We start from the raw sequence: 24,317 nt of genomic DNA on the forward strand, positions 1-24,317 counted from the left end.
TCTACGCTTCTTTCCTTTGGTAGTTAAACCAAGGTTAATTAAGTCTTTTGTTTCACTTAAACATACATTATTTATAACACTGTGCATTGGGATGTAAAAAATGTAAAGTATTATACTAGCTGTAGTAGGCTATATTATTAGACATTCACTCCGGCCATTATAAGAATGGATTTTTTGTGTGTTAAACCCGCATAACGAGACATGAGTGCATATATTTTGGCTTCCACCTTGAACTCATGAAGCTCCAGGTTTGGGAAACCATCAACTCACCTTGTGCTGTAAAATTATACCGTGATGATGGACGGCAGCTCGACTGCTTTGTAGACCCCACAATTATTATTGTTCGCGAGCTGGAGAACTTCAAAAGACATGCCTAAGTGACGTCACCACAATATTATTACAGAGAGAGGGAAGGAGAGAGAGAGAGAGAGAGAGAGAGAGAGAGAGAGAGCGAGAGAGAGAGAGAGAGAGAGAGAGAGAGAGAGAGAGAGAGAGACTATTATTCCTCACCTCGGACGATGAACAGGGTAGTTGTAGCAAAAGGAGCCTGAGAAACTATTTGACATTGGTAAGTTGCGAAAATGCCTTCGTTGTTTGATAAATGTGTTTGTTAACGATTCTATGAACGTTGACTATATTGCTAAATGAATCGATGCGGGCTCGGTCATCATGGCTATAGTTTGCCTATTTGTGTTTTTAATTTGATTGTTTGTAACGTTAGCCTAAGTTTTATCATTGTCGTCTATTACTGTCTTACAACTTCTTTAAATGTCGCGTAATGTTTAACAGCTTGATGTAGGCTTGATGTATCCTTATTACTTTTGCTTCTCGTCTATTCAGCAGCAACTTAGTGTTTATAGAAGCTGATGATATATAACCCAGGCCATGACGAGCAAATCAAATCACTGTGTTTTAGTACACAAATGCTACCATATAAGTAACGTATGTTGCGTTTGAATTGTTTGTTGATTTGTTTTTACATATATCTCGCCTTGTCATAAAATTCAAGGATCCTGTTGGAAGTGTACGGGACACTGGGAAAGACTGTGAATATGTGGATTGTACGCCATCTGCTGGTTCTTCTTATTCACCTGGTCCTCGGAAGCTTAGCGCAGCGATTCTCCAATGGCTATTATTATCAGGACATAGTTGGAAATGGAAACAGCAACGGCAATGGGGAGAGTATGTTTATTTGTTTATGTGTTGCACTTAAAAATAAAGGTTTGTGGTACAATCAAAACGTGGCCTTCACTGTGATGCCATAGGCTATAGGCCTTAAAACTTTTTGGTTCCCCAAATTCCTAAACATTTATTATCAATTTTTTAAGAATATTTTTTGAATGGCCATGGATGTTAAAAGTTTTTCATGAAACCACTGAGTCCAATAAAAAATATTTTATAAAGAACTCCTGTGTATTTTTATTTGGTTAAATACGAACCTGGATATAGGCTATTTGAATAGCCCATGAGGTGTAGTCAACATTTGAAGTGAATAAAAAAACCTTTTCAAAAACTAGAGAATAGGAATTCAATAGTTTTGTGACAACTTTGAAGAAAGGTTTTGATGCGCTTTAAATGTTGACTAGCCTATATTCTTCAAAAATGCATTACGTTTTATTCTGCTTTTTAAAAATCTTATGCTTTTTTATGTTTAAAATTATATTTAATTAACTGGAAAAAAAACTAATAAAATGAGAAATGAGCTTTAAAATGCAACTAATTTTTCACATATTCATACATGCCTTTATTGTTTGTTTTAGTTTACTTACACAAGATCCGTCTTCATGTTGAATCCCCGGAGACTCTGGTGTCCGCTGTTCAGGGCAGTAACGTGACGCTGCCGTGTCATTACCGCTACGAGCCCGCGCTCAGTGCGCCCCGCAGGACGCGGGTCAAGTGGTTCTGGCAACCCGTGAACGGCGAAGGCCAGGAACATGACGTCATGGTTGCCATCGGCACACGTCACCGGAGTTACGGAGACTTCAAAGGACGCGTGCGGCTCCGGCGTAGCGCTCCGGGCGACGCGTCTCTCGTCATCAACCCGCTACAGTCCGACGATACCGGCCGCTACCGGTGCGAAATTATAGATGGTCTGGAGGACGAGAGCGTCACCATGCAGCTGAAGTTTCGAGGTCAGTCATAGAAAAAAACCTTATAGTCCTTCATTACCTTTACACTAAAACAGCCACAATTCTATAGATGTTGTAGGCTATTATTATTATTAATAACATTAAATACTCTTATCAATATAGGCTCATGATTAGTATATTAACATAAACATTCATTAATTCATTCATTTTCTTTTCGGCTTAGTCCCTTTATTAATCAGGGGTCGCCACAGCAGAATGAACCGCCAACTTATCTAGCAAATGTTTTTACACAGCGGATACCCTTCCAGCTGCAACCCATCAGGAAACATCCATACACACTTATTTACACACACTAACACACTATGGTCAAGTTGATCATATTGACGTGCTACCCACTGCGCCACCTAACATAAACATAAAATGTAGAATTAGCACATCAAACAAAATATATCATTTTTGAGTTTTATTACTAACAATTAGGCCTACTTATATGATTAAGTTATGAAATAATGTGTTGGTTTTTATATTACACAAATTATTTAGTTTGGAAATGCATTCTTATTTTCTAATTGTGAAATAATTATTTATAAAATAATTAATTAGCAAGTAAAATATTTTATTTCCCAGAGATGGGTTGCGGCTGGAGGAGCATCCGCTGCGTAAAAACTTGCTGGATAAGTTGGCGGTTCATTCCGCTGTGGCAACCCCGGATTAATAAAGGGACTAAGCCGACAAGAAAATGAATGAATAAAATGTTTTACTTAAAATCCTCAAATTTAGTAGGATTTAAGCAAGTTTATAATATTTGTCTTATTCTACAAATGTCTGTCTTCCAAACTTAAAGCTTTCTCATCAAAAGATTACAGAATATAACAAAGTTTTGCTCACACACACACACACACACACACACACACACACACACATATATAACCTAACTATAGATCACATTTTTATAAAATGTTTGTTTTTAGATTATTATATAGAAAATATAATTGCCAAACAATTGATTGACTATAGGTCTACAAAATACTCTCAAAGCAACAGAATAAAGAGCATCCGTCAATTTCTCATTTTGCACTCCACAGGTGTGGTGTTCCCCTATTACTCCTCCAAGGGGCGCTATTTGATGAACTATCACGAGGCAAAAGAAGCCTGTGAGAAGCAGGATGCACACCTGGCCACCTTTGAACAGCTGTTTGCTGCTTGGGAAGAGGGGCTGGATTGGTGTAACGCTGGATGGCTCACTGACGGGACGGCTCAATATCCTGTCTCAGTGCCCCGAGTGGCCTGTGGAGGCACCAACATGGCAGCTGGTGTAAGGAGCTATGGCATTCGAGACAAAGATCTAGATCGGTTTGATGCCTTCTGCTTCACTGCATCTATAAGAGGTAAAATGTTTGTATATATTTAGCTGAGGAAGATTCATTTAAGTTCAGTGTCCAACTGTTTCCAACTTTGGCTCCATGAAATTTCCTGGTAGATTCTCCTAAGGTTACTGTACATGTGGCTGTAATTTTCATTCTGAAAAATGTTGTTATTTTATGACTATTTGTTGATGTTGACAAGTTGGATGAACCTGCTAGCAAGAATTCATGAACTTTTCCATTTGAATCAGTCATGCAAATATTTAAAAGCTGTTCGCCTTGATGTCAGTTGTATTTAGATTTTGTCCTGGATTGGCATTCGATTCGTTTAGTGATGTTTTATACATAAAACATGAAGAAAAAAAGACAAAGTTGTAAAATAGTATTAAATTAAGATAAAATTAATAATTAAATCCTATGATTAAAATGAATATTATAATATTATTATATTAATATAATAAATTAATTCTAATATTTATTATTTAATATTTAAAATATTAATTCTAATATTTAATATGTATTAATATTAATAATTAATAAATTAATTCTAGTCATTTAAAGCTGAATTTTTAGCATCACGTGAAAAGTTACCTTATATCTTTCTTCAACTTCAGGTGAGGTCTACTTTCTGCAGCATCCCATTAAACTAAATTTCAGTGAGGCGGTGGAGGCCTGTCAGACCGACGGAGGTCATATTGCTAAAGTTGGCCAGTTATACGCCGCCTGGAGGTTTGTGGGATTGGATCAGTGCGACGCGGGCTGGTTGGCTGATGGTAGTGTACGTTACCCGATCGTTCACCCCAGGATGAACTGTGGTACATCAGAACCAGGAGTGCGCAGTTTTGGCTTTCCTCCCAAACATTTAAAACATGGCGTGTATTGCTACAAAGTCCACTGGTAAACTCTATAATACATGTAATATGTATAAACACTTCTGTGGAATGGGACAGTTTAGTACTTTTTCTACACTACTGATATTCGAATCATATTATTGTGTTTGTTACTGTATGTGTCTTTATTTGATATAGATGTGTATACATAGATGCCTCATTAGGGTCTTTTAAATGGGATGCTAAATAACAACATAGGCTCATTCTGAAAATGTGGCCCTATATACATTTCTGGAGATCATGAATTATGTAGCCAGAGCTACGTATGACTGCATATCATCTTTAAAACGAATGAAATGGGGCGGTATGACTTCCTTTTCTCGCTTACCAGCAGACCTCTTACCTCCATATGGGAGAGGGGTCTGGATGCAGACCTGGTGCAGTACAATCTGAGCTGCATCTAATGCTTTTTAATGGGCTAACCTAAGCCCACCTGTCACAGTGACATCATTCACTCTATTGAGTGCCTTGCGTCTGACATTGCATTGCTGAGTGATGCAATTTCAGCTTGCATCATAAAGGCTGCATCCTGATACTATTACCATATGGACGTTCTGCTGTTACCAGTTACCGGTAGCTTGACACGTACGTCGGCAGACTTGAGACGCAGAGCAGAGTCAACCATGATGACGGGGTTTGAGACTGGTGAAAAATGGTTCCAGAATGCAGGTGAGACAAAACCCAAAGAATAATTGGTCAGTCAGCAAGTCAGTGAGTCAACAGTGGCGCAAATGGCACTCGTCAGAGGAATTTGAGATCTGAAAAAGCGTTCACAGCAGCCTCTGGTGGATTCGTGAAAAAAAAAAAACTTAGCTCCTGGAACTTATTTTGCTTTCTCCAGAAATGTATATAGGGGTACGTATTCAGAATGAGCCTGGCTTGCTAAATAAGCTATATGCCAATGGTCAAAGTTAGTCGGTAAACACTTGATAACACTTAATAAACAATATACAAGACTTCAACAAATGATTATAACAAACTAATGTTAGCATACTACAACATGAGATCATATTGTATGATTACATATTTTAAAAACACTGTGTAATTTAGAGGGATAGTTCCCCCAAACATGACCATTTCCTCATTCATTTTATAAATATCTTTCTTTTGTTGAACACAAAACAAAGAATGTTGGAGACCGGTAACCATTGACATCAATATTGGGAACAAAAAACACTGTTTAAGTCAATGGCTACTGGTTTTCTACATTTTTCATAATCTCTTTTGTGTTCAGTAGAAAGAAAGATACTCAAACATGTTTAAAACAAGTGGAGGATGAGTAAATTATGACATAAATGTCACTTTTAGGTGATCCTACCCTTTAGATGTAATTTTTACAAAAAGAAGCTGCACAATGTTTTAGCTTCTTTGAAAACGCATTGATTTTTATTGTAAGTAGCAGCACATTGACTGTTTAAAGATGGCTGTCGAAAGTGGCATCTATCTATATATACATATCTATGTTGGCTTGATATGATATGTCCTGAAATTCTTCTAAAATGTTTCTACTTTTTGGCAAAATTACATTCTCAGCGCTGATTTACTTATTCAAAACTTAAAACATGAAGGGTAAAGCACACTTTTGTTCCATCCCTTATGAAAATAATCATGATTTTATTAATAAAATAGTACAATATAAAAACACTTAATTTTGTGTGTGTGTGTGTGTGTGTGTGTGGGTATTGATTACCATTTGTATAATGGCAGTTTTATAACAAATATGGTTCAACTACGGTTAGATTAATAATTTGTGGTTTAATTGCAAAAGCCATGCTTCCTTTTTAGTAAAACAATGGTTATTTTTCATAAGAGGGTTTAATGGTGAATCGTGTTTTAAGGCTAAGTCATAAATTTGGTGATTGGTCTATCTTTAAAAACATTTATGATCCATTTGCTTGAGATATGTCGAATTTTAATGGATTGAAATCAGCTGATCAGTGACATCTACTGGTATCGCATTTATATGCATGACTTTTTACTATTATATGAGACATCTTCATCCAAAAAGCTCAATTTCCTGTAAAATAAATTCAATAAATAGTTTTTTTTACCAACTGAAATTGTGTATGTGTGTTTACTTTGAGACATTTCAAATATTTAATATTTAATCTAAAAACTACTGCACACTCTCAGAAAAAAATAGTATATGTTGTACCAAAGAAGGTACAAACCCTTGTCATGGGGGCAGTGCCTTTTCATGGAACAGAATTGTACCTTAAGACAAAGAAACTAATTTGAACCATTGCAGTTTGCACCTTTAAGGACCTGATTTGTACCATGGGAAACCAAAATTTATCTTTGGTTTTTAAAACCTGCAGATACATTATCGTACCTTCATCAAAAGTACAAATCTGATCTATGGAGGTACCACTACAGTGACAAGACAGTTTCTACCTTAATAGTGTCAAATGTGTTTCTTCAAGAACTATTAAAAGGCATTTTGCTATATCCAAAATACCTCAATTTATTTTCAGTAAATCTAAAACATTAAATACATTTATTTAATATCTTTTAACATAAATCAAAATATCTATTTGTGCATATCATTTCACAACACTTTTCACAAAAATGTTACAGAAATACATTCTCCTACAATACAAAGCAAGATAAGACCTTTGTGATCACTCAAAAGTTAATTTAATGAACTATATTTTAAAAAAGAAATTGAATTATGCAATAGTATTGTAACGAGATATGCATAATGTTTGATTGGTTTTACAGTACTATAATGTCTGCATGAACACTTTGCATAAGCTGGACTTTTGCCAGCTCACGTGCATATCAATAATAAAAATGTATTTATCAGAAAATGCCTAACAAATGTGCATTAAAAACGCCTTAAATGTTTAGTTTACTATCGTTTTTTTTTCGTATTAAAGAACTTAATAAGTAATATTTATGAGTTTCTTTAAAGTCATGCTTTTAAATGATGATTCTTGTTTTAATATGGAAATTATTCATAAAATCACCTTCAGCAGTAGTTATTTAAAGAGATATTGTTATAAAGAAGGTGTTGGCCAACACTTATGTATCTTTTTTTTTATGGGAACAATTGTGTACCTTCATTTACCTTCAAAAGTCAATGGTAAAAATGGAAAAAAAAGTTAAATATTAACAATAGAAAATTTCTTTTTTACTTCAAAGTAACTAGTAGCTTATCTAAAGAATAAGCATAATGCATACACATACCAAAACGCATACCCATACACATACAAAAGTAGTAACTAATCGTGCTACTTAGTTACTTTTAATGTAAAGTAATGCAGTAAGTTACTTTTAGGTTGCTTTTGCATGACTTGTTCTTATCTGAGGCTTGATCTCTTTCAAAACATGCAGGGTTTTCCCCTTCTTTTTTAAATAGAGAAGCTCTGCAATTAACAGTGCAATAACCTCCATTTTCCTTATAAAAAAAAACACATTAGCATTATAATTCAGGATAGTTTTATCTTTTAGGAACTTTCTGACCCCAGAGATATACAATCTGTATATACAGATTAATAAAAGCTTAAAGCAATGTGTTTGATACTTTTTTGTGTCTTTTTGCTTGTTTGTTTGTTTGTTTGTTTTATTTTATTGAATGCATAAAATGACTGCCCACTGAGACAATATCATTTTTCCTTTTCTTTAATTCATTGAAATCAATGAATGAAAATACTTCCATCGCAGAAATAATTCCATCCACAATGCCACCCAGTGTGTGATTCAACGCGACAGTGGATTTGCATACGTGACCAACAGAGGGCGCGCTACTGTAGATACGTCAGAGTTCCCGCAGTAAAGCTAAATCAACAAGATTCAAAAACAAACTTAAGCTGTTTATTCTTTAAACCAGATTTGGTGGGTAGGTCTAATGATTATGCCACCCTTTCCACAGGATTTCATGATCCATTGGCGTCAAGGATATGCCCTGTTTACACCTGCTTCCCAAACATGGATGGAAGGCAGGGGAGGAAAAGCACATGAAAAGCCAGCAGTGTTTTCTCAGTTTGGTTTTTCCACTTCGCTAAACGCATAAAGATGCACAGTTTTAGGTAAGAGTGGGATATTCATACACTTTTAGCTTCTCATTTCCCCCTGAGAAAATGTCATGAAGTAGGTACTTTGTTGTTTGTTGTATAATTAAGTTTTTAGAAGTTTGTAATGTTTTCCCCATGTCCCATTTTGACCTGCCTCAACATTTTCGGCTATTTTAGAAAACACTTGACAATGCTCAGTTTCTATGGGTTTACTGGATTTGATAGGCATAAGCTTGAGTAGCATATTCAGTTTTCTATAGTGTGATAATGTTATTCGGTTACTTTTTTTTCTTCAGAAAATGACAAATAGTCAGAAGAATCAGGGTTATTCAATTAAATTTAGCACATCAAATATTGATGTCGTGTGTGTTGTCTAAAAATGATAAAAGCTAATCGTTTTGACTACGCTGCATGATTACCGTGAATAATTTCCTTCTATAACATTCAGAACTGAACAAAATCATCACTAAACTAGAACAAAACCAGCGTTGTGTGGAAAAGAATGATTCTTTAAAAGAATTAGATGATGATATTGAAAAACACTTTAATTCACACACATTTAGTCTGTTTATTTCAGGGGTACATGTATGAGCTCAGCATTGAGCTGATGGTGACAGAGTGCACAAGATGGACATTGCCGGGAACAGAGCAATTCTGTCAATCACTGTTAGGGACATTTTGTGTATTGGCTTATTAGGTAAACATATATTTTGAGACCATGTTAAAACTCTTTTGTTCTTGTGCACTCATTTGCATATGGGTACAGACATATACAAAGTTTGATAGGTACGGAATTCTAAAAGACTGTTATGACTTCATTATGAAGGCCAAGTCGAATTATCTTGCCTTGTGAGATAATTAAGAAAAAGTGAATAGATTGCACATGAAATAAATGCTACTGAATTACAGTAAGGTCAGTGACAGAATTGTCACAAATATAGTTTTATCATTACAGCTACTGTATACTGGGAATTATGTCTTTCTAATCTGAGTGAACACTTGTATACTATGCAAGCTAGTCTAGAAGAAGCTGGGGAATTTGTCTTTCACAGTTTCACAGAAAGATACAAGACATTTAAACTACAACAAACAACAAGACAAGTAAAAAAGACATCTTAATTAATGTATTTGAAATACTACAGTACTTAAGTGTAATTGCGTCCAGCTGTGGTCATTAAAGCCTTTTGTCATGTTCATTATACCTAATTTTCTTTGGACTTTGTCCCAATTTGCATACTACATGTCTTAATCAGGGTTGACAAAACCCTGTTTCTAAAGCAGCGTTCACACTGGACTTAAGTCCCCATTGACTTCCATTCATACGCACGCAAATGTGCCAGACTGGAAACACAAGGTCATGCGACAAGTTTTGCAGATACCTGCGTTGAAAAGTTCAAGCTTGGTGAACTCTGACCTGCAAAATTGCATCACTTCACTGTTTGAGACCAATCAAGGATCAAAACATAGCCTCTCTTTACAGGAATTGGTCGCTTTTTTAATTGACTACTCATCTTGTTTAATCCCGCCTCTTTTCACAGCGCTGTACGAAAGAATTTCACAAGCTCAAACTCCAGTATGACTGCAGCTTAAGCTGCATATTTAAATTTTCTGTCAAGAGAGGTCATGTTTTGATCCTCGATTTGTCTCACGCACTCAAGTGATGTGATTTTGTAGGTCAGAGTTAACCAAGCTTGAACTTTCCAACGCAGCGATCTGCGAAAGTTGACGCACGACCTTGCGTTTCTGGTCTGACGCATTAGCCTGCGTATGAATGGAAGTCTATGGGGAGAAAAGTACAGTGCGACTGCAGCTTAAAGATCTACCTTTCTGCAGATTTCAATTGCAACCCATATCAAACACACCTGCCTGTAATTACCAAGTGCTGTTCAGGTCCAAATTAATTGGTTCAGGTGTGTGTGTCAAGGTAGGAGCTGAAATCAGCAGGAAGGTCTTAAAAAGTATAAGGATTGCATCCAAATCATAGTACTGTATGTTGAAAAACTGTAAGCCAAACTTTTCCGAATGGTACAGTATTTCTGGCAGATCTGTGCATGCTTGTAGGGCCAATATTACCTACAACCGTTTGTGATTTCTTTTTTTTTTTTTTAATTGTATAAAAATAACAAGGAATGCAAGGCCAATGTTACCACATGAAAATATATGAACCTCAAAGTTAAGCTAAAGTAAGCTTGGTCCTAATACATCCAAATGCAAACATTAGTTCTAAGCAATAAAAATGCTCCAGAGTACTCTTACTGTGCTTCTACAAAGAACAAGAGAAAAAAGCTGTTTTTATAACCAATAGCAGAAGTACATGGGAAACAGATCCATGCGCACTGGGAAGCGGCCTTTAAAAAGTTTTTAGGCTATGTCTCGAATTGCATACCTTTGTACTTTTGATGCATTATAAGTTCTGTTGACACCACTCATATGCAGAGTGTGATGTCATGTGATGATGCAATTGCCTATTAATTTACCTTTCGTTTTCAAAACATTCTTGGCAGCCCAGCAGACACACAACGTCATAAGACGTTAATATTAGGTTCGATTTAGGTCAATCTATGATGTCCAATAATGATGTGAAATGACATTAACTTTGTTGATTTTAGGTTGTGTTGGAAAGTGATCTAAACCAGTGGCGCCTGCAGGCGTACGGCTGTACGCACTGTGCGGACCTACCATGAGAGGGCGCGATTTAATGCCGCTTTTTAAATTTATTTATTCCATAATTTAAAATGATTATTAAACAGTATACAATACAATATACTGACAAGGCAAGAAGGAATGACAACAAAAAGGTGTGTGTTTTAAAGTGTGTATGCACTTGCATGGTGGGAGATGGGTAAAGAAATCTATTGGCTTTAGTTTTACTGGCGGTGTTTCCGCACCTAAAAATCACCATTAGATAGCTATTGTTTGAAACAAGGTTAAAATGAGTAAACGCTCTTTAAAACTAAATTGAGCTAAACTTAATTGAGACATTTGGAAAAAAGGCCTAAAACTAATGAGACGAATACTGATTTCCCGCACGGGGTGGAGACTGCAGTCTCATTAACAGCACCTGAACCGGGGAACCTGTCTGTTTCATCAGACAGATCAGATTTAGCTGCTACGCGGCCGAACAGCTACCCTTCCAGGTGTTTTAAACAAGTTTATCTGACAGACTGGCATAAATAAGCAGACATCTCCATTCTCACGAGTTTTTGAATTGTCTCACACTTCCAACCCAGTTTGTTCTACCGAGTTTGTTCGGTCAGTGGAAAGGATTTAATTAATGCTTCTCTAATTGTATTTTCTCACAATTTTCTGTCATATATTGGCAAATTTTTCAATATGTCATAATTTTAAAGATTATGTCTTGAGCATCTGATTTTTCCTTGGTACTTATGTGCTTATTACATTTAGATTTCAGCGAAATATTAAAATTAAAAAGGAAACAAGTTATGTTTTAACATATGCCCTTGAATAATGCAGCCTTTGACAGCAAGCATCAGTGTTTCTTGACATGATTGGCGGAAGGGGGCGGGGCGGTGCTGGATTTGTGCGTACCTTGGAATAAAATCCTGCAGGCGCCCCTGATCTAAACCAACGTCATTTTGACGTCAAATATTGACATTTATTTGTCAGGTATGGCAACCAAAATAGACGTTATAGTGGTAACGTCCACACAAGATTAAGCTGTAACCTCATTAGACATTGATATGTTGTTGTTTTTAAGTTCCATTTGAAAGTAACCAAAATGCAGTGTCTGTCCGACGTTGGGATACAACGCCAATATGATGTCATTTTGACATCCTGTGTCTGCTGGGAGTATATACTGTTCCAGGTTCAGTAAGTAACAAGTATACCACTCCGAAAATAGACACTGATCATCGTTTGTGCAAGCTTGCTGTATGCATGGACCATTCCAAAGTACCTCAGAAGTAATACAAGCCAGCTGAAAATTTTCCAGTGAAACATCACTTGTCAGAGTTGCGGTATCTTCAATTTTCAGAGGTAGCTTTAATAGCATGATTATTGTAAAGCTCAACATTACCTAGTCTGTTAAATACTTCTAGCATTAATATAGTTCAAATATCTCCAAGATGACTACCGCCACAGATGTCACAGTGTGTTTAAGTTTTAAAAAAGTGATGTAGCGCGCTGTGTTACTCATCTAGTGCGCAACACTGTTTATAGTTGGTTTCTTTTGGATTGTTGACCCAAGACAGATCTTGAAGGCAGCTTGTATAGAATGATATCTTGAAAACAGATAGATCACCAGAAATGCTCAAGCTGGCTTATCAAAAACCAGGAAGTAACCATGCTTATTGTTTGTGAGGTAATGTTCATACAAGTAAGCATTAGCATCACCGGGGAAACCTTTAAAAATGTTTGCACTAATGCAGAATAATTTCCTTGAATAATTCTTGATTTTTACTTTAAGGACTAAATGATATGTACGTAATAATAGGTTAAATTGAAAACTCAAGGAGCACTCTGTGCTATTTTGTCTGTTCTTCATAGATCAGATCATTCCTGACTCAGCAGTTCTGTACAAAAAATGGAGAAATACTATTCTTTTTAAATAAATTTAAATAAACCCAGATATCTATCTTTCTTCTCCCCAACAGAGCTCTGAGCAGTAAACTTGTAAACCAATCAGCCAGGTGGACTACAGTGAAGTTTGTCATTATACATTAGGTTGTTCTCTTGAGGTTTTCTTCTGTGTAAATAAGGCTTCTGTACAGATGATTTTTATTAATAATAGTCCTCTGGATGTTTTGAAGTGTGTGTGTACTTTTCTTTACAGGACCTTCCTCCACGTCCGACTGTTGACTGCCTTGGGACGTATATACAGGGATCTTTTCCTTAGCCTGTTGTTTTCTATGCCTGTTGAGGGAGGTAAAACATTTGCACAGATGACTTTTTAGATATTTGAAATGGAACTTCACTCCACAAAGCATAACTTTAAGCAGTGATTTCCCACCCCCACCTACTCCTGCCATGACTCCTTTCAGTACTGGGAATTATGGGTCCTTGCAGTACTCGGGTGCATTAGGTCACAACTCTCCTAAAACTTTGTATTTTAGTTTGTGTGGTAAATACTTACCCCTTATGCATTCAACTCGAGGCTTTTCCCACTGACCATCTGGTAAACAGCGCACCACAGAAAGGTGGCGCTGTGTAAACCCACTGTTACACTGGTATCGAATGAAAGAATTAACTGGGTAGCGATCTTTGCTGTTCCCAAGCATCCGTGCATTCTGCACCTCAGGAGGTGTTGAACATGTGACTACAATAAAAACATAATAGCAAAATAAATTTGGAAATAGTAATGTAGCTCCACTATAATAACAATACAACATAATGATTGAAATAATGACTTGGCATGTAGCTGGTTTGATAGGCTAATGGCTAGCATAGCTAATCGAGTTGGCGGTGAAGTTCTTATCTATCACCTCTTCTTACCAGGTTCACTCTTGCAAGTGAAAGGAAGATGGTAGTTGCAAGGTACATCATTCCACTGGCCATTCTCATGCCATATCATTACAACACAATCTTCTCCTGTGCTAAAGTAATTATCTGGCTGATTGGGTCTCCAGTTTTCATATTCCTGTAAAACAAAAATAGCACAGGTTGAAACAATTACATAATTTAGATGCCTCAGGTCAAATACGTCACTTTGTTTGGGAAGAATGTCAGGAGAAGTTGGTCTCACCAAAGGACTTCCATCTGTCCAACGGAACTCGTTTTGCACATCCTTATCATTTAGCCCTATCCACTGATAATCTTGAGCTTGAGCTATAGCATACAGAAATGTACAAGCACTTTCATGTAGATCACAAAACAGGTACAAAATTGTATTAGAAATGACTTTCGACTCACTTTTTACAAACTCTTGTTCTTGTTGGGAGGATATGCTAACTAGGTGAGAGTTTAGCTCTTGACAGTGTTGCTCAGCACTGGTCCAAGTCTCACGCTCATCAAAATGAATGTAACAGCTGCCCATGAACTCCATCCACCCTTCAGCACATCCCTGTACCACTGAAAACACAGAAGAGAAAAGGTATTTTTAAAGGGGTGGCTTGCATCTCAATTCACACATTTCCTATGCGTTTCACTGCTCTGCACTCTGTATTTGTAAGAAAAAATTTGTCCACATTAAATGTCGTAGTAAATAGTCAACATATATTCACTCTAAAAGCTTAGAATTTAATGTAATTAAATGGCTTTGAATTATACCCTTACTCATAGGAAGTAACAAGACAGTAAAAAAACAAAGGAAATGAAGATGTGTGGTTTGAAAATCATGGCATATTTGAATGGTTACCTTTTACATGTTCTATAAATGACTTTTCACTTACACACTGAGCAGTTTTCTCCACTGAATCCTGAATGACACTGACATAAAGCAACTCCATCTTGTAAAGAGCATAGACCTTGACCACAGGGGTTTGGATCACAGGGGTCAGATGGAGCTGCCAAAGATTAATTTTCAAATGTTATAATGTAGATTCTGTACAACGGTAAAATAATAAAAAGTAAGATATTGTAGTTGAGTTATTACCTTCATTAACAGATGGATTCATTGTCGATTTTGGCATTTGAAGTGAAGCTGAAGATGGAGTGGTGAGTACAGGGATGTTAGTTGGGGTGGTAATCAGAGGTGACTTGTCAGTCACATCAAAAGCCTCCATGGTGACACTAATTTTCTCATCTCTTTCTGGTAGGAGGTCATTTGATTCATGTGAAGTACTATTTGAAACTGATATGGAATCTTCTGTGTAAGGTTCTGGAGTACTGCCCTCACCACTGATCTCTACCGATCCACGACCCTGTTCTGTTCCAGCTGTGGGCCTTAACGTCAACTCAGTGACCTCATCATCTGTAAAAATAATCATCTCTCCATCTTGTCTCTGAATGTTTTCAGACACCTCGCCTGAAGGATGATTAGGATATCCTGATGTTCCAGTGACAGAGACGGATTTAAAGACAGAGGCTGAGCTTGATTCTAACCCAATGGCAGAGCTAGATCCAAATCCAGAAGCAGAGCTTGATCCAAATGCAGAGGCAGGGCTAGATTCAATTCCAGAGGCAATGCCAGATCCAAATCCAGAGGCAGAGCCAGATCCAAATCCAAAGGCAGAGCTAGATTCAAATCCAGAGGAAGAGCCAGATCCAAAAGCAGAGGCAGAGTTTGATTCAAATCCAATGGCAGAGCCAGTTTCAAAGCCAGAACCAGATCCAAGGGCAGAGTTTGATTCAAATCCAATGGCAGAACCAGTTTCAAAGCCAGAACCAGATCCAGAACCAGATGGAAACCCACTTTCAGCAGTGTAAAAACCAGACAATTCCTGCTCTCCAGAGGCTCTTGGAGTAAGGTCAATCATTTTTGTGTCTACAAATGACACACTGAAGAAGCCTGATCCACTTGATTCTTCACCACTGAAGAACCCACTTGTTCCTGAACCACTAATTCCACTGCCAAGTCCAGATGGAAGACCACTAGCCACTTCAAAGTGTCCAGACTCCTCTCCTGATTCTTGGTCCCCTGATTGTATTCCCGAAGTAATGATAATACCGCTACCACTGCCATCTTTAGCCTCTGAAGCACTACCTGAGGCAGAAGACCACATGAGTGCATCTGTACCTTCTTGGTACCTCACAATGAAACCTGATCCATCACCACTTTGGCCAGAACCGGATGCACTACCACTGGCTATACCGCTTCCTGATATGTAACCGGAACTAGAATCAGGAACACCTGATGCCGAGCCTGAGGCTGAATCTGAGTCTGAGCCTGATCCAGATGTAGATGCAGATGCATATCCAGATCCAGATCCAGACATGTCCACAAACAAGGGAGGGACAATTGGACGAACTGTAACACAAATCATTTAAAGTTAGCACACCTTAATGTGACAGTGATGCAGTCAAGATTTGCAGTATCAAGCAGAACTATCAAACATTTGATACCAGGTCTCTGCAGCATTGTTATGTCTGTAGCATTCAGCATATCTTCATCAAACCCCAAAGACAGATTTGCTGAAAAACAGTTAAGTATCTGAGATCAACACCTTGGCTTGCCTGTCATTGCAAACTTGTACAAACACGCATTGAGCTGTTATACCTTTAAAACAGTATGCATCATATCTTGAGTATGGATGTGGGGAGCCTGTTTGGTTTGGTTGGGCATAAATTGTCTGGACTCCAGTTTTGTTTCCACCACAATCAAAGTCTGGGCTACGTACAGGGTAGCGGACACTGCGGTCAGCCAGCCATCCAGGGCTGCACTTGTGGAAACCCTGATTCCACGCTGCATAGAGTTCTCCAGTTGAGGCAAGAGTAGAACTCAGTTTTCTGCAATGGGCAACAGCTTCATAGTAGGTAAAGCCAGCTAGTGAGCTCACATGGAAGATCTCTCCTAAAGGATACAGACCAAACAGTGATGTCATACAATAATGTGTTTACCATATTGTCATGAATAGCATTTATAACTTGAAATAGTACTCACCCTTTATTTGATCCATGTAACAGTACACATCATATTGTTCATGTGCAGGCCTAACATTGTAAGAGCGTACACCAGGGACATCCTCACTATCTCCAGAGCATTTCTTTCGAGGATGCACAATTGGATATCTAAACATAGGAAGTGTCAATATGCATACATTGGAGCCCTGATACCAGTTAATTTATCAGAGACACAAAATAAAGGGCTGCACTTTGTAAAAATATGCTCACCTGACAGTTTGATCTTGTAGCCAACCTGCACTGCATTGATGAAGGCCAGCTTCATAAGCAGCCTGAAGGAGCTCAGGAGTGGCAATGACTGCTCCCAGTTTCTGACAAGCATCTTGTGCTTCCTCATAAGTGTAAGCATAGCGCCCAGATTCAGCACGATAGTGGAATACCACTCCCTTGATTTCTAGGGCAAGGAAAAATATGAGCATATTTATTAAGGGGCTTTTCAAGAAGTTGTTGTCTTATCATGAAAGTAACAGCTTTTTTCGAAATCAGTAAAGAGAATTATAATGTCCGAGGAACTTTTTGAAAATACTTGGTCCTTCATTTGTGCAGGTGACTGATTGCAATGTGGTCATCTCAAGACACATTGGATTAAGTCCACTTACTAGCAGTGACATTGATACTGGGAATTGCATGTTCCAGGGAAGGTGGAGCTGTGGCCACATTGATGATGTCTTCCTCAACATCAGTTATGTTGAGAGGTGGAGATAGGGGACTTTCTGTGCTTGTTGTGTTAAAAGGCTCATCTGTCAATATTTGGCCACGAACCTCTCCTTCAGTGGTCACTTGTTCTGTATAATCTGAAGAGCTTGATGTAACTGTAGCCACTGTTAACACTGACTCGGTGGTAGTGTATATTTCTGGAAATGGCGTGGTCTTTATTAAGACCTTATCTTCTTTATCTGCAAAGTAATTAACAGAGTGTATGTGAGAACTGGGTTTTTTGAACCACAAAAACACCTAGATATCATTGGATGCTCAAGTTTCTAGTCTAGTCAATATCATAAAGAGGTCACTGCTAGAAGGGATACAACTGACTGGAAGATGACGAAAATGATTTATATTAATTATATTCTATTCTTTTAATGAGGAACTAGGATAAGTAGGATATGTAAATTATTTAGCAGACATATTTTACAAAAATCTATAATATTGATTACGATCTATGTGCTTACCTTCATAACAGATTGCATCATAGCGGGAGTCTGGGTATGGATAACCAGTCTGATTTGGAAACAGGTAAACTGTTCGCACTCCCAAAAGCCCCCCACCACATTGGGGTCTAGCTATATTTATAGGGTACCGCACACTCCTGTCTGCAAGCCAGCCAGCGTTGCACACATCCATGCCAGTCTTCCATGCTAGGTACAGCTGTCCTGTGGTAGCTAATTGGGCTCCTAACTTTGCACATTGGTCTTCAGCATCTGCAAAGGTGAACTTTTCCACAGACATAGAGTAGAACACTCTGCCTAGGTGATGAGGAGAGTCCATTAAGTAAAACCCAGCAGCACAAATACACAAACAAGATACATATAGGTTTGGAAATGCCTGAGGTACCTGACATTTTCTCTGCAAAACAGTACACATCATAGGTTTCATTGACGTCTCGGACTCCATATGTTCGAACACCTGGGAAATTATCTTTGTCTCCATAACAAGGCTCCCTTGGTTCATGGATAGGATATCTAAGCAGAATGCATGCAATGTTATTATAGTTATGAGTTTGTTTCTTTAGAAAAGTTGAAGGGGATGTTGATTATTTTACTTAAATACTATATTTTTGTGCATATCAAGCAGTTAAACACAATTGTCATTACCTCACGGTTTGGTCTGAAAGCCAGCCAGCATCACACTGATGGAATCCATCATCATAGGCAGCTTGCAACTGTGCTGGAGTTGCGATAACAGCACTGTTCTGAATGCAGGCTGCTTTTGCCATTTCAAAGGTTAATGTGTATCGGGTAGAAATTGCTCGGTAGTGAAATACAATGCCTGTAAAGATTTGAGCCATTTAACATGACATTTAACAGTTATTTATGGCATTTTCAGTTCTTTATGCGATAAATAATTGGGCTTGATTTAAAGTGCCTTACCTTGTATTTGCATTTCCACCGAATCATAGTTATCGTCAATCCCCTGCATGACCTCACATCGGTAGGTGCCAGAATCATGGGAACGGAGTTCTGAGATTTCAATGGTAGCATCACTTGGCACCATGGGGTAGTTTACCAGATGAACCCTGTCCAAGTACTCTGTCTCAACCTGCACCTGACCCTCAGTGGCAACCAGTATAAGGGATATTTTGCCCTTGTGGATATGACTCCATTTAATGCGCTGGGACAATGGGGCATTGGTAGGGGAGGTCAGGGTGCCAGGGTCCTGGAGGGTGATGTCCTGAAAGTAGCAGGGGATAACCATGCTCCCCCCAAGTAGGGGACGCAATGGCTGTTCCACAGGGATGCTCACACTGAGGGTGCTGTCTTGATCTGTACAACATAATTTAAACTAAATTATTAAAGCAATAAAAAATGCAATACAAAAATAACCAATATTTTACCTACCAGCCATGTCTCCAAATAATATCATGCCAGAAATGCCATGGGTGCATATATACAGCAGGAGCCAAATCAAAGACATGTTTCACCTTAAGAAATATAGAAACAGTTTTTTACATTAATAATTCAGCATCATGCACATTTGACTAATGTTTGACAGTGAAGCATATAACAAAGCAGCCAAACAGTATGCACTGACAGAAGAAATAAATGACAGTGGTCCTCGAACAAACCCCCTGTAGTTCACATTTGGATGTCTCCCTCCTCTGACACAATCAATTTTGGTCTTGGAGTCTCTACTAAGTCGATTAATGAATCTGATGTATTTTATTATATGCGCACACGCTTTGCGGAGTTGGGGGTATTTCAGGACCTGGATGGGGAACCACAGCTTTGTGGTACAACAACTTTAATCAGAGATTTAATCTGTCACTCTTCTTTGAGTGCTACAGCCCTGCAGAGTTTACTTTTAGTCCAGTTGCAACTCAGATGCTTGTGGTTTCCAAGAAACATTGACTGACTGATTAGTTTGATCAGATGTGTTTGTGCAATGCAGTGTTGCCCTGTCTTAAATGCACAATTTTGTTTCTTAACCCCTAAAATGCATGCATTAGTACCATATTATTTGCGTTAGAACCAGGGGTGACTACTTCCTGGAGGGTCATTATTGTAGAGCAGGGATGCTCAACCCTGTTCTTGCAGATCTACCTTCCTGCAGAGTTAAGCTCCAACCCTGATTAAACACACCTGAATTAATTAATTGGGACATGAACAGCACTGGATAAATACAGGCAGATGTGTTTGATATGGGTTTCAACTGAAATCTGCAGGAAGGTGGATCTTCAGGAACAGGGTTGCGCACCCCTGCTGTAGAGCTTAGCTCAAGGATGATAGCTTTAAAATTATTAGGGCATAGGGATGAGTTCTTCTAAATGGGACAGTGTGTGACACTAATCAACTTTCTTGCACTCTAAATGTTTAATTCTAAGGGCTTTTTGAAAGTGGACAATTTTGAGAACTTAGTTTTAAAGTGACACTAATAAGGACACTAACATGAATAGAACATGTTTTCTCTTGCTAGAGAGAGCTACTCAGAGGGCAATGTTTTACTAAATCTCACGAGATTCCCTTCCCTGATTAATTTCCTGCACTAGTTCACACATGTACTGTAATTTTTCATTAAGCTTAAACTACCTGATCTGTCGAATAAGGATTGTTTTATTAAGATTTTAAGCTAAACTCTGGAGGACTGTGAACCTTTAGGAGTCCAGTTTGACACCATCTACTTTCTAGGCAAATGAGGTACAAAGATGTCCCAGAGGTAAATAAAGGACAGAATTATCCCTTTTAAAAGGGTCATGAAACACTCTACAAATTTCATTATTAATTCCATTACCACAATGTTAGCATCTGTTAGCTTTCACTGTATCTAACAAGTGGCTAGTTTTTATCTTTTCTCCTTTATATTCTATAATCATCTGGGTTTTAAAAATATATGGGGTTGGTATCGCCTATGATGACAATGTAGGGCTGTGAGGATTCAACGGTGCACCGGTGTATAATTATTATTCATGCAACTGTGTGTCTTTATTTAATGAGAGAACACTGTTTTTGAAATATTATGTCAAGCTTTGAGATCATGCAGTTGTTAGGTGTTCATAATAGGTGGCCCAACAGAGATGACTGTGATTGGCTTTACTGATGACCAGTTTACAAGAGTATGGACACTGGAGAAAGCTGCATCTGTCAGCTGATTAGTTTGCCCATGTCTCTGCCCACTGATCATCTTGCTGACACAGCATTCAAAAGCTGACAGACACAACTTTCAAATGCTCCAGTGAAATTTTCTGTCTCTTCAAAGTCTAAATCTGTGTAAATTGCAAAACAAGCACATGTAAAAATGAAAATTTCCTCATGGTTTGCTTTAGATTTTTAGTCAGTGTGACAGATGACAGTTGAAAACACACCTGCTTGTAATATTCCAGCAATCCTGAAGACACACATTATGTATTTTTGTTGTGCTGGCTTAGGGATGGCGTAAACCTTAACAGGACCTTGGTTTCCCATGACTAGAGTTGCCCACTCCTTCCTAAAAAGCACATTTTTTTTTTGCTTTTTTTCTCCTAATCCAATGTTTCTAGGGCACACTGACTGGACTGAGCAAATCACTTAAGCCATTCCAAAAGGAGTTTCTCCCTTTCTCCAAGTCTTTACTCCGCCTGACTGAGCTACTGTACTCCGGGTGGAAATTTGGAACCGATTTGAAACATGACGTCATTAATTCACTCACCCTTTTAAACGTTCACACGTACACTCTCTTTCTCCCCGTCTCTCTCTCTAAAGAAGAATAGTTCACTGTTTGTGCCACAGGAAATGTTCTGGACTTGGTAAGTTGAATTTTAATCAGTGGCTACTGTGAAATCAAGTTGGATAGTGGCACAATATTTCTCTGTAATATTTTTAAATGCTGAAGTTCAGGTCGCTGATAAACAGTGCGACATTCACCACTTTTCCTAAATTTTTCCATCCTGGCTTTTGCTCAGGTTTTCTGAATCAAGCTGTTTTAAATGCACTGAGTGACTGTAGGAGACCTCCATCCTGGCACGGCCCGTCAAGTAGCTTTTTATCTCACTCCCCTAATGCCTTACTTCTGTTTTACTGGTTTATATGCCAGTAAGACCAGAACTAAGAACAATAGACCACTTCCTATGCAAGTAAATGAGCACTTATGCAAAGACAAAAATGCATGTTCAAGATACTTAGGTTGTTTTCAATAGATCTTCTGCCAACACACTTACAAATAGGTTGTGTGTGGTGAGAAGCGCCACATTCAACATCTGCTCGATAGACGGAAATATGCTAACTCGGCTGTCTGAGATGACTTATTGCGGATCTCTTCTGTCAAGAAGACCAGATTACTGTCTAGTTCACAAGAATCCATTAAGGAATCAATTATTTTGACAACCAAATTTGACTCTATCAAATTAGGATATATCAAGTAACTGCATTTTATGCACACAGCATGACTAAGAAAGCACGTCTTTGTGAAATAAACATATCTGACTACTCAAATGTCTTTTTCAAATTTTTTTTAATAGATAAAATGCAACATCTACAGTTATATTCTGGTCTTGTCATGCAGGTGTGGAGAGAGAACTTCCACAGTATCTCCATTCAACCAGTGCGGTATGTTCTCTTCCCATCAGGCACAGGCCAATAAGCAGAGCTCTGTTCCTGCTGTGGTCTGTGCCTTAGACTCAGGCCTGCATTAAAGCCAATGTAAATACTCTGCTCTATTCCACAGGAGGCCCTAAATCACTCAAACCCCCAGAGGGCCACGGGACCAGAACACTGTCCACATTCAAAACACACAGGTAAGCAAGTCTAGGACTCCTGACTTGTATAGGGAAAGTATGTCAATACACACATGAGACATGTCACAATTCCTGGACCATTTGACACAGCTTTTGTTGCATGCAAAATCATATAGGCAGAAACAATAGCTAAAACTCAAGCCACATTGAAAACCTTTCCTTTTACTAACTTAAACACATAAATGACCCAAACCCCAATATAACTGATTCAAGATTTATTTTTCACATATGCACTTATATAGATAAAATTTATTGGCTAGCAGTGAAATTAATTATGAAAAAAGGTTTTAAAAGCAAGCACATAAATAATTAATACTAATTAATAATAATAATAATAATAATATATATATATATATATATATATATATATATATATATATATATATATATATATATATATATATATATATATACACACACACACACACACACACACAGTCACATTTTGTCTGAAGCAATGTTTTATCAAATTTAAATATTTTAATAAACTTATTTTAAAACTTGTTTTACATAATTTTAATATTAATGAACCAAGAATACATAAACTTCACAAATACAGAAAATAAAATTACTTGAGTTTTGTGAATATATATTAATAAATATATTTATTATATTTAAAAAAAAAAAAAAAAACTTACCAAACTAATATTGTTCCTTCTTTCTAGTCTTAGCTGTTGTTTGCAGTGTAGTTTTGTCTTGCATTAATCTTTCATTTGGGAAATGTCTAAATCCCGCAGTTTTTGGACTGCTTGCCTTCCCTGAGTGAGGCAGGAGCAGAAAGGGATCTAATTCAGATTGGGAACAAGTTTAGTGAAGTGAGTGGAAGAGAGAGAGACAGGAAAGCACATAGAAAGGCTAGGATGTGGGAGTGGGGACTATTTAGTGCCGTTGAATGGCAGATTGAATGTTCAAATCACAACTTTTAGGAAAATGCTGCTGATTGGCTGCATGGACTAATTGGCAATAGATTTATTTTGGGGTCATGGTAGAATTTTGTCACGAAATATAATATGTTTAGTTCATGAACAGATGTGCAAATTATGACTTTCATTTATTTGTGTTTTTTGATTGTGATATACAAACATTACAATCTTTCAAAAATGGAGAGCCTTTACTTTTATTGTACTTATTTTTTGTGTGTGCTGTCAAACAATTAATTACGATTAATCACATCCAAGATAAATATTTTGTAATACACACACAAATATATATATATATACATACATACACACACGCACACACACACACACACACACACACACACACACATATATATATATATATATATATATATATATATATATATATATATATATATATATATATACATACAGGTTTACTGTGTATATTTATGTGTAAATACACAGACAAACTACATAAATACAAAAAAATACAAATATTTTCTGATTTCTATATATATAATTACATTTACACATCATCTGTATTATATATAAATGTTAATAAATAAATATAAACAAATATGTTATACAATATAGCAATGCACATATTTATATACA

At 37.4% G+C, this 24,317-nt stretch overlaps 2 protein-coding genes across 2 annotated transcripts; one reads left to right on the forward strand and one right to left on the reverse strand.

The window, feature by feature from the left end:
* The first annotated feature begins 526 nt into the window (after window positions 1-526).
* hapln3 (hyaluronan and proteoglycan link protein 3) lies at window positions 527-5,150 on the forward strand. The gene is given in 5 exon segments (NM_213101.1): window positions 527-568; window positions 1,010-1,182; window positions 1,761-2,132; window positions 3,176-3,478; window positions 4,069-5,150. Coding segments are annotated over 4 exon segments (1,092 nt in total). The 5' UTR covers window positions 527-568; window positions 1,010-1,052; the 3' UTR covers window positions 4,356-5,150.
* A 5,317-nt stretch (window positions 5,151-10,467) lies between these two features.
* On the reverse strand, window positions 10,468-23,583 carry acanb (aggrecan b). Its single transcript, XM_087312109.1, has 18 exons — window positions 23,439-23,583; window positions 19,433-19,515; window positions 18,965-19,357; window positions 18,689-18,863; window positions 18,429-18,556; window positions 18,047-18,340; window positions 17,477-17,773; window positions 17,088-17,271; window positions 16,858-16,985; window positions 16,474-16,767; window positions 16,320-16,388; window positions 14,911-16,224; window positions 14,708-14,821; window positions 14,229-14,387; window positions 14,062-14,144; window positions 13,812-13,956; window positions 13,453-13,635; window positions 10,468-13,232 (listed from the first exon to the last, which is right to left on the reverse strand). Exons 2-18 carry the CDS (start codon window positions 19,506-19,508, stop codon window positions 13,147-13,149), a joined length of 4,122 nt encoding a protein of 1,373 aa, XP_087168235.1. The 5' UTR covers window positions 19,509-19,515; window positions 23,439-23,583; the 3' UTR covers window positions 10,468-13,146.
* Between the last annotated feature and the right edge of the window lie 734 nt (window positions 23,584-24,317).

Source organism: Danio rerio, chromosome 25, assembly GCF_052040795.2.
Source record: "Danio rerio strain M-AB ecotype USA chromosome 25, GRCz13ab, whole genome shotgun sequence".
NCBI classification, from domain to species: Eukaryota; Metazoa; Chordata; class Actinopteri; order Cypriniformes; family Danionidae; genus Danio; species Danio rerio.

Coding starts and splice junctions, on each gene's coding strand:
- acanb (XM_087312109.1), bottom strand. CDS start 19,508: ATGTCTTTGATTTGGCTCCTGCTGTATATATGCACCCATGGCATTTCT. Junction 18,557..18,688: donor CTTTCAGACCAAACCGTGAG/GTAATGACAATT, acceptor CATTCTGCTTAG/ATATCCTATCCATGAACCAA. Junction 16,225..16,319: donor AACAATGCTGCAGAGACCTG/GTATCAAATGTT, acceptor TTTGTGTTACAG/TTCGTCCAATTGTCCCTCCC.